This window comes from Arachis hypogaea, unplaced genomic scaffold, assembly GCF_003086295.3.
Source record: "Arachis hypogaea cultivar Tifrunner unplaced genomic scaffold, arahy.Tifrunner.gnm2.J5K5 arahy.Tifrunner.gnm2.scaffold_22, whole genome shotgun sequence".
Lineage (NCBI taxonomy): Eukaryota > Viridiplantae > Streptophyta > Magnoliopsida > Fabales > Fabaceae > Arachis > Arachis hypogaea.
In genome coordinates, this window is record NW_027255450.1 from 545,542 (window position 1) to 555,996 (window position 10,455).

At 46.3% G+C, this 10,455-nt stretch overlaps 1 protein-coding gene across 1 annotated transcript; it reads right to left on the reverse strand.

Moving 5' to 3' along the window:
- Positions 1-342: 342 nt before the first annotated feature.
- LOC114926180 (small ribosomal subunit protein uS3m) lies at positions 343-9,857 on the reverse strand. The gene is made up of 2 exons (XM_029296750.2): positions 5,066-9,857; positions 343-3,248 (listed from the first exon to the last, which is right to left on the reverse strand). The coding sequence occupies exons 1-2, from the start codon at positions 5,137-5,139 to the stop codon at positions 1,655-1,657; spliced, it is 1,668 nt and encodes a 555-aa protein (XP_029152583.1). The 5' UTR covers positions 5,140-9,857; the 3' UTR covers positions 343-1,654.
- Between the last annotated feature and the right edge of the window lie 598 nt (positions 9,858-10,455).

Consider the following 10,455-nt stretch of genomic DNA (forward strand, 5'->3'; position numbering starts at 1 on the left):
ACCATAGCTGCTCTATTTTACACGCTTAACGAAGAAGGAATGTGCACTCTATATTTACCCCCTTTCACTGGGACTACTGGCGACAGACATACTGAAAATGTCCCCCTTTATACTCTATTTCCATATCCTCCTACCAGTGGCTATTTATCACGGCCGGTTCATCAAATCGAAAAAGGGCACGGCGGCTAGGCTATAAGTTAGCGGTTAGCTATGCTATAAGGGCTGCTCGCCTTTATATGGCAATGGAGCTAAGTAAGAAAAATGCTTAGGGTAGAGTTATTTCCCTCCCCCCCTCCTTAATCTAGCATTGACATTTTTCTTACCTTACTATGTTTGTTTAAAAGGAGACCAGACCGACAGCCCACCACTGGAACTTGCTTTGCTCTCGCTCGGCTCACTCCCGCCTGTCTTCTTCCACCTGTAGTAAACTTTAAGAAAAATCCTTCAGTTCACTACTGGTGGAACCTCACTGACCTTATCGGGCAGTTACTCTAAGCTGGGGCCTCCGCCAGCTTAACTTTACACCCCAGAACGCTATTTTTTGACACTTCGGCCCGTGCCTACTAGTGTCAGCCCTCCCTGTAGACTTTTTTCTCTCCCGAATAAGGATTCGAAGACCCAACTCGCTTAGGGAGATATACCTTATCCCCTTCATCCTTCTCTATCTGGATCTTCATCTTCCTTTTTAAGGATGAATTTAAGCAGCAGAAGAACGAGAATTTGAATAAAGAGGCTAGTTATCCAAAGGCTCATATCCACAGAAGAATCATGTAAAAATAAGCGATTTAGAACATATAATGCAGGGAACAAAACGCCCCGAAGTGTGGTCTTTGATTCTGAAAGAACGGAATAGATTGTTTGGTCCTTTATTTTACTTAGTAGCCATAATAAGATGAACAAGCAAAGAATGGCAACGAGAAAGCAGATTGTTATTTTGGGGAAGGTCTCGCCTTCTTTTCTAAGAATGAAACCCAAAAAAACATTCGAGATTATATAAACCCACAATCCTAATGTTTCTCCCCGTTCTGTCTTACTGAGACACATGAAGTGAACACATCCTGCCCCCGCGGCGGATAATAGAATCACTAAAAGGAAATTAATATAGCGGAAAACTCCTGAATAAAATATATAGAAACTCGGAAGAAGGAAGAGGAGAATGAAAGAGAAGAAGACCCACATAGGAAGTTGGTTGTTTTCCTTCTTCTCTCTATAATTGAAGCCAAACAGGAATATGAGTTCTAGTACTAAGGCAATCTCCCATAGGACCATTTCCGGTGACATGAAAAAGCGACTTGTCAAAATCGTCAAAAAGAATATATATAATTCCATGGAGATCTCCTCCGAGATAAAAAAAGAAGAAAAGAAAAAGGAACAACAGACGCAAATCACCACTAAAATGGCTATGTCCGGTTCATGCACATGATTCCCCACGAAAAGAGAAGACGAACTGAGCATAAAGGAATAGAGCGTCATGAGCTTGGAAAAGCGCGTTCTTGCTTTAAAAATAAAGTAAAAGGCGGACGCCCCACCCATGAACATAGGGATTTTTTTTATTATCCCAAGGGTCTCCGTCTGAAGTATCTCGGAGAGGATATGAATGATCAAATAGCAAAAAGAAATGAATAGAATTGCAGAAACGTATTTGATGACCATATTATTTTTTTTTACTATATGAAATCCACACTTTGACACCTAAGATTCCGTAACGAGTAGATACTTCCGCGGAAGCATAATCGATTTTCTGGTTAAATACATTACGAGATGTTTTTCCATACTTTCCGCATTCAGTTCTAGCTATTTCTGCGCCTTCAGATCGACCTGAACAACATATACGGATCCCCTCTACCCCTTTTTTCATTACTAATGGAATATCCTTTACTATTCTACTAAAAATGGAACGAAATGATCTTGTTTTCTTTCTCAGTTGAAAAGAGATGTCTTGAGCAATCAAAGAAGCACTTTGATAAACAGATTTGATCTTGACCGACTCAATTAAGGTATTAGTGTTTGTTCTATTAGACAACAAAGATCGCATTTTTATAACTTCGTTCAAATAATAGTTGTACCCGTACGGAATTCTTCTGTTTCTCGGTATGATCTCTATCATCATCTCTATTCCCTTTATCCATTCTCCTATCCTACCTAGGTCTATGAATTTCTCTATCAATTCCATTACCTTATCCTTACCCATGAGGTTCCAACATTTGATCCTTAATTTGCCTAGGAGTTTTTCCCGGGCATCCTCCAAAATAATGGGATTATACATCCCAACTCTATCCCTTGGAAATAAAAAGGTAGCACCGAAGAAAGGAAAAAGCGAGATGGTGGTTTTTGTTGTTCCCGCGAAGCGAAGATCATTCGCCAAGCGAATGAAGTGGGTCAACCTCTTTTTGGCTTCGGCCAAACACTTTTTCTCGCTGGTCGAGCTTTCTACAAAAAAAGCGATGCGAGAACGTATTCTCTTATCTAAGCTTCTTCCCTGCGCATTCGCTCCCCCCATCGTAGATGGTTCAGCCACGCCCGGTGTCACGAAATGATTGAGAACTACGACGGGGTCGAAATGAATTTTGTTCTTTCTATTCAATAAGTATTGCATTACCGAATAATTCAAGGAGGGGCGCACTGCAGGGAGGGTCCTTTTAAATAGATGACCCGCCGGGCCGTCGGAGCGGGACTTCTTGGGGAAAAAGAACTTAAAAAACTTCGTTTTTCTGAAGGAGTCGTCATTTTCTATCAGGAACGCTATGTCATTTACAACCCCGGCGTATTTCGGATGCTTGAAGGCCCCGCTGACCCGAAGTGATTTAGAAAGATTCTTCTTTATCGATGGTGATCGGTCATGGTATCCATAGCGTTGCTTCTTTTTCGGCCAAATCCTAATTTCGTTTTGCTTCCCCCCTATCGCTAGGGCGTCGAGCCTGATCGGCTCGACTCTTTTCCCTGCCCTCCGGCCTCTCACTTCGTTTCGTTCTTCTTCTGTATTGTAGCTGGAATGAAGACACCCGATCGGCCCGACTTTCCCCAATGCCCACCACCGGTCCTTCACCTTTCCGGGTCTGGATTTTTCGCGTCGTTTCAGTCGTCGTGGTCGACGGGGAAGAAAGAAATGAATGAATGTTCTTTTGGGAAAATGTATAAGAATACACCTACCGAGACGGAAGCCAAAGGTGAGTCTCGCAGGTGGACGTATCGAACCGAAATAAGATCTCAGATTTACATCTTTATACACTAATTTACCATAATAATAAATAGAGTCAATGGTGACTCCCTCCAACCTAAGGGACTGGGGAATAGCCGCTTCTTTCTTGCTTGATAGAGGGGCTTCCATTCACCAACGCAGACAACAAGTGCTCTCCGAACCGTGCTGGATAGTCACCCATCACACGGCTCTCAAACCCAACCTGTGGTGAATCCCGGGAGACAAGGTCAAAGCGCTTGATCCTTTGCCCCATACTTTGAGATGCTTCTCCCCGCCGATCAAGCAGCGACGCTGCTCGTGATAGGCTTTGCTTTAAGCCGCTATCGTTCGGTTCGAATAAATAAAATAAAATAAGTCAAGTCCCCTCCGGTCGGTTCGCTCAGGTGGTCTTCCCTTATCTTCTCTAACGTTCAGAGTAGTTCTGGTTTAAAAAAGGAGCACCGGCCGAGCGCCCTGAATGAATAAGAAATGGACAGCAAAGGGAATCAATGATTCTTATTCAACCGAGTTGAAGTTAGCAACATGTCGATTACACACCGGAGGTTGGTAAGAACTGAGGGACAATGCCCCCCTAACCTAAGTGGGCCTACCAGCGAAACAACTGGTACTGGGTCGGGGGTGGGGGGTTGGTTTCGTGCAAGGCCTTCGCAGCAGGAAGAGGCAGTTGTCATTTGAAAGGAAAGGCCCTTTGTATAGGGTTCCAAACCTGCGCACCCTGATTCCAAATTTCTATGTTATTAGTAAAGCCTAAACTTATTGAAAACTAAAGCGCTAACGCTATAATAATTATAAAAATAGCAACCTTTCGCCTTATAAAACAAAACAAGTTTACTTACTAAAAAAAAAAGAAAGCGGCAACAAGCACCTTCTTTCTCACTTTCTCAAAGTCGCTTCTTGCTTTAGAAAGATTGCAGCGTTAGCGCTTCTTGACTAATAACATCATAGAAAGAGTCAAGGCTCCTCTCCTTTTCTACGAATCTACAACTCTCTTTACTGAGCGAGACTCCATCCGTATCCCTACTAGTGGTTTTGGTTTTATTGAACATTTTCCATTTTATCATTTGTTTGACAGCCTAAACTAGGCTCCATTTTAGATAGGTTTTCGGTCTTAATAAAAAAAAGGTCAGGGGCGCGTCGGAACGGTCGGTGGCTGCTTAGTCTCATCCGAGAGTCTAATCTCTTTGTACTTCTTTTTTATTTTCAAATAAAAAAGAAGGGGGTCGATTTAGGCTCCTTCCCTTCCACTGCATAGCTGCGCTAGCAGGTACTATGAGCCCTCTGTCCCACGCATCTAACCAGCTCGCGTGGTTCACCGGTTCCACCGAAAACTCTCATTTGTTGAAGCGGAGCATAGTGCGCTTTAGGCGCCGAGCGAGAAACGTCTCTTTCTTCTTTCGTTTCGGTTTATTCACTGATCTGAAACTTAGCACTAGTTTTCTTATTGATTCCAGGGGCGGCGGCTTTCTTGAATGAAGTCTATCCGAACCGAATTAGCACTTCTCAGATCAGGCTAGGCCTCTCCAGCGGAGCTGGGCGCGGGGCCCTGGATGCGCTAGTGATCGGCACATAGGGGGTGGTAGCCCGGCTTTCTCGGCCTGGTATCCTGCACCTCGCGTTCATGATATCCACATTCAACTGCGCCCCGGAGACACGGTCGAAGCACGCCCGCCCAGTGTGCTTCTTTCACGACATGCTCTGGTCCCGGGTGTCTTCAAGTGGTCTTCTAGCGTTAGAAGAAGTCGTGTCCGTCCCGGACATCTGCCTTGTACTTTGAAAGGCCTCCCAACCCAAGCTTTTTTATTCAACATATATATAGGACAAACTGAAGGAAAAGACTGACCCATTCGGTGACTTTCGCGGGCGCCCTCACTGAACCGACTTGAATCTGAACTACGATTCAGATCGAGTCTTACCGAAATCGGATTTCCTTTTCGTGCCATATGCGCTTAGACTTTCTTTATTCCCCTTTTTTCTTCCCGGTTTAATATTTGTTCTCGAAAGTCTTCGTTTCCGTGTAGAAGCAAACTCTTCAAATTGTTGACCAACCTTTCCTTCCATGATAGAGGCAAGAACACTCTCAGGCCAGGCCTTACTCTAACCAACCTCACACCACTCCATCTTTTACACCGATGTATCGTACTCTCTCGACCAGGTCATCATAAGAAAATACTGCGGAATCTTTCCGAAGTGAGAGAAGGAGGGAAGGCGCGCTACAACTAACATAACAGCCAGCTGAAAAACGCTAGCTAGCTAGGCTAGCGCGCAATGGCTTTCTCTGAGAGGGGCTCGCTTCTTCAAGCCCCGCCCAACCTATACAAGGTGCTGCTCGCTTTCTCTCAGCCACCGGTGGCTTATGTAGTGGTCGGCATTCCTACGTGCTCCTCTTTGCCCCCTACTTAAGAATCCAAAGGTCACCTTTGGCTGTTGTCTTGACGCTTTGGTTACGAAAGTCGTCGGGGTCTAGGTTTGTGGATGGATTTAGTCAGCGAAAGTCCCTCAAACTCAATCAATATCAACAACATGTCGTGACCGGTTAGGCTTGGTTGATTTTGTCAGAAAAGAAAGTAGGTTTCGGGGGTGGGTTCATTGATTAGTACACCTCCGGTGCTGATAAGGTCGGGACCGTGGTCGTCCGTCTCCGGTTTGCCGGCCGATAAGATCTCTGAGATTGACCAGCCAGCTGGGTTGGTTTGGCTATTCCTTTCTATTGAAAAGAAGGAGTCAGCTGTCTGCGCGAGTCATCTTCTTCTAGGCTCCGCTGGACGACACGGCATTCTCGTTTAAATAGAGGCCGGCCGCACTTGTGATGGTTCCCAAAGATCCAATATATATATGACCACTTAGGTCTACGTTGCCACGATATTGTTCTATGGAAGCGGGCGGGCTGTTAGAAGTTCGGCCCGGTTTTTTTTGTAGGGGAGGGATTGACCTTTTTAACGCATATTCAGTCGTACCGGCATGGCCCCACTGATTTGTTTTCGATCGGAGCATCAAGCAGCGCAACCCGGTTCTACTTGACTAAGCCCCGTGCTCGTCCAAGGAGGGAGTTTGCTTTACCCAACCCCCTTTTTGATAACAAGGCAGAAACCCCCGACATTAGTTTCGAATGAAGAATAAAGAGTGCCCTGCCCCAGCAAGCACCTACTCCTATCAAAATGAAAAGCGTGACTTTACTAAACAAGCAAGAAAGGCTCTTTACTAATAACATAGAATCCCGCTTGTTGCTTTCTCCGCATGCTTGAGCGCATTAATAGAATACATATATATATATATATATAAAAAGGCTTTACTTGAGTTTTCAATAAGGTAGGTTTCTTACTTAGTGCTTGTGCTAAGGAGCGCTAACGAGCAAGAAAGGGCCCCTTACTCTAAGATAGGCTAAGGTTTGAAGACGCTCGACCAACAACGTAAAGGAAGGGGTGATGTTAGAGTAAGGAGTTTAGGCTTTCGCGCAGCTCAATCCCTTGCTTTGTTCTATAGTAAGGGACCTTTTCAATAAGGCTCGCGTAGGGGCGCTCACGTTTTTTGGCTTACCTAAAATCTTCGATTTTTAAGTTGGTAAAGACCCATCCCTTGTTTCAGTCAGAATGAGTCCCCGGGACCCCGGGACATTGGCTTCCGCCAACAGTGGACTATTAAGGATCGCATCCCGCGCATATTCTACATTATAGCCAGCAACTGATTCAGCTTCCGCTTCTGGGAGATCAAACGGAGCTCGATTTGTTTCTGCTAGACGAGAAATGAAGAACATAACCAATACAGGGAACAAGGGAATACCGGACCATATCTGCTTTTGCGCCATGACAATCTCACTCGAATTACGGGGACCTACACATATTAGTACAGTAGACCGGGGTACCCGGCCAGAACCACACGTGCAAGTTTCCCTGCATGTGGCTCGTCCGCGCTTTCCGAGGCGCAGCCTGTGACTCAGCATGGGTTCCAGGGAAGGGGGCGTCACACTTTCGTGTTTAGAGCATTGTCCGAGTGAATAGGCAGCGCCTACCAAGCAAAGCTTTCTTGAGGAGGCTGGGCTGGTTCCCTTTCGGCGCCCGCATTTGATTTCTATTTTGGGGCAAGGCAAGCCCCGGGAAAGTATAGGTTGGCTCCCAGCTCCATCTCGGCCGGCATCCAGCTCTCGAGGGGGTGGAGTCCTGGAGCGAACTACTCATTGCTGTCTTGCCCCAACCCAAGGCCGTTAAGGTTGGTGAGGAGCATTGTTTTTAGGGGGGGAAGCGTGGTTGACAAGCCACTTCGAGGAAGCGACTGGAGTGCTTTCATCAAATGATGCATATCATATGGGCTGAGCCATTCCCATCCAAAGTGGTGGCCCGATTCGGCCTGGCCTGGTCGGGAAGAGATTCACATAGAGACTTTTGCTATCCGGGAATCTCTTTCTATGTTAGCTAGCGGGGGCGGGCTTTCCTATGATAGTCCCGCTGCGGCCTCTGTTGGTGGGAATATAGGCCGTCACGTCTCATCTTGACTTGGCTATACTTGTATGTAGCCAGCCATGTTAGCTTCACATGAGAGCCCTTTTTTGAAAGGCTAAAAAAAGGCACTCATCAGTCCCTTTCCTATTCAGCTTTGCCGCCTATTAAGAGAATAGGTCCCGTTCAGCCCGCCTTTATTCATCTATACCAGCTGCCACGCACGACCCAATAGGTAGGAACGATTTAAGCGCCCCTCTCTAGATAAGAAGCAGAACGCGCCATCACCTACAGCCCTTTCCTCTGCCGGGGACTTCCACGAAATGAAAACGGGCGGCATCGTCGTATGCTCGACATTGGTTGCCCTGGGTTAAATCCCGGAGCACTCCTATGGCCGATCTGTCACCCAACCCACTAAAAAACAAATAGGCTTGACCCCGTCCCGTTTGGAGAATGACCCTTATGGCATGGCTTAGTCAGTTATTCTCGCAGTTCAGATAAGATTCGGACCGCCACTTCTCTGAAAGCATGGTTCTTGCCTTCCTCTTTCCTCCCCCCTTGGAGCTCGTCCATTCGTTGGGTGATCCCTTGCTCTCACGTTCGAGTGTTTGCTCGTCGTTTAGGCCGGTGAGTGAGAATTCTGCTCATTGCAGTCACCTCCGGGGTTCTTCGCACCTGGATAGTACCAGGACCCTTGTGCCCCGGCCCTTGATCAGATAAATCCGCCCGTCCTATGACCAAAAACGAAAAATGAGCCTTGCGACGAGACGCGGACATTCCCCATGCTGCGGTTCCCTCCGGTCCGTTCCCGGGTTGGGTTAGGGGAACATCCGAGCGATTGCCTTCGCGGATCCAAACGCGCTCACAAGGCGCACAATAAGAATAAGACCAATAGAGACTTCATAAGAGACCATTTGAGCTGCAGATCGTAATGCTCCTAGAAAGGCATATTTCGAATATAGAGGAGTTAAAGTTCCCAACAATCAACGAATGGATCATAACCTTCTTTGAACCGTACGAGCGCGTCCTCTGTCACCCCCCCACCGCGCTTACGGCTCTATACCCCAACCCAACTTGCTCTGGCCCCTTACCTTACCTTAAGCCTCCCTTTCTATTCCTCGGTAAGCGGACCGTGGGAGCATGAGGGGGGGCGGTATCCGCTTTTGACTGATAGAAAGCATCTATCTTTTGTCCCTCCTGACCGAACCCGAAAAGAATCACTTTATGCCACTTTGTACACTTTAGTGTAGGCACCTTCTTGAAACGTGCCAAGCTGTGGAAGAGAGGTGCCAGGGGAATCAATGCTCTCAGCTGAAACAGGGCTTGAAGCCTTCGAAAAACCTTTCTGCTCTTTTCTTCCTATCGAGTGGCGTCAACCGGACTTCAAAATGGAATAGCTGATCGAGCTCTTTGGTACGCGGCTTTTAAATTGAGCTGTTCTTGCTACTCCCATAAACTAAATAAATTGGGTGGGTAGGATAAGGACTATTATCATACAGCTCTTTTTCTTGCTCTTCCGGTGCCCTTTTATTATATCTTGGCTCGTTGCGCCTGTTTGACCAATGAGAGTCCAGACTGGAGCTCATCTGATTCATTCTTCCGTTTACTCATTCGTCAGTATCGTCAAAAGCAGCTGAACTCAATCCCGATGGCTACCATTACAGTGTCGATTGGCATTCCGCTTCTAAAAAGTTTAGATATACAAAAGATGTGACCATGATTCTATCTTGGTGAGAGTGGCGTGACTTGAAGCTGCACGGAGACCATTTCCTTTTCTTGCTCTCGTGCTGGATGTCATCTCGGCATATCGGTCGGTTTAAGATGAATCCGGGGGAGGGAGAAATCCTCCATTGGCCGTTGACCTTTGATTCTCTTCTCTGAACTTAACTTAGGCTAAGATTGAGTTGAATCCGCCTCTCTTCCGTATTCCTCAGCTCGAGTTTCTGTTGCTCTTGAAGCCCTTTCTTTCCGGCTTCCTTGAGTCAGCTCGGTAGCTAGTCTAGTAAAATAGCCTTTCTTCTCTTCCCTTAACTTAATAGGGGTTGCTCCTTCTTCTCGTCCACTCGGGAATGAAGCCTTACCCTTCGCTACTAACCTGTTAAATGGAGTTGAGCTGGCTACAAAATCCATTGCTTCAGTGATGGTTGCTTCCTCAAATCAAAGATGGGTGGCAGGGTCTTGAGAAAGAGTCCACTGCTGTCCAGTCATAGTCAGTAGGAGCTGCTCCGGCTCAGCTCGATCCAATTTCAAAATGGCACTCCGGCCTTGTAGTACCTCGCTATCCTCTGTTGGTAAGTAGCCATTCTGAACTGAGCTTGCTTTCTTAACTCTAAAATTAGGTCGAAGTTGGTCCTCAACTCTTCTTCGTTGGAACCCAAATTTGGAAAAGTTCTGTTAGGTTCTTAGTAGCAGTCGGCGACCTTTTCTTCTTTTACTTCACATAGCTTTTCGTCTCCTTGATAGCTGGAAGTTCTCCAAAAGTATGAAAAGCTGGAGGACTTTGTACCAGCCATTCCAGTGTGGTTGAATTTTGTTCAACAGCCCAAGGAATGTTCGCCTTTGTTATGTTATTTCCACTGCTTGAAGTGATTGTTACGACCACGAAGAAACGACGAATCCCAACTACGGATATATAAGAGCCAAAACTACTAAGGGCATTCCATCCAGCGTAAGCATCTGGATAATCTGGAATGCGACGTGGCATACCCGAAAGCCCTAAGAAATGCATGGGAAAGAGGGTCAGATTCACCCCGAAAAAAGTGATCCAAAAATGGATTTGACCTAAAGTTTCAGGGTATGTCCGACCAAAGATTTTACCCACCCAAT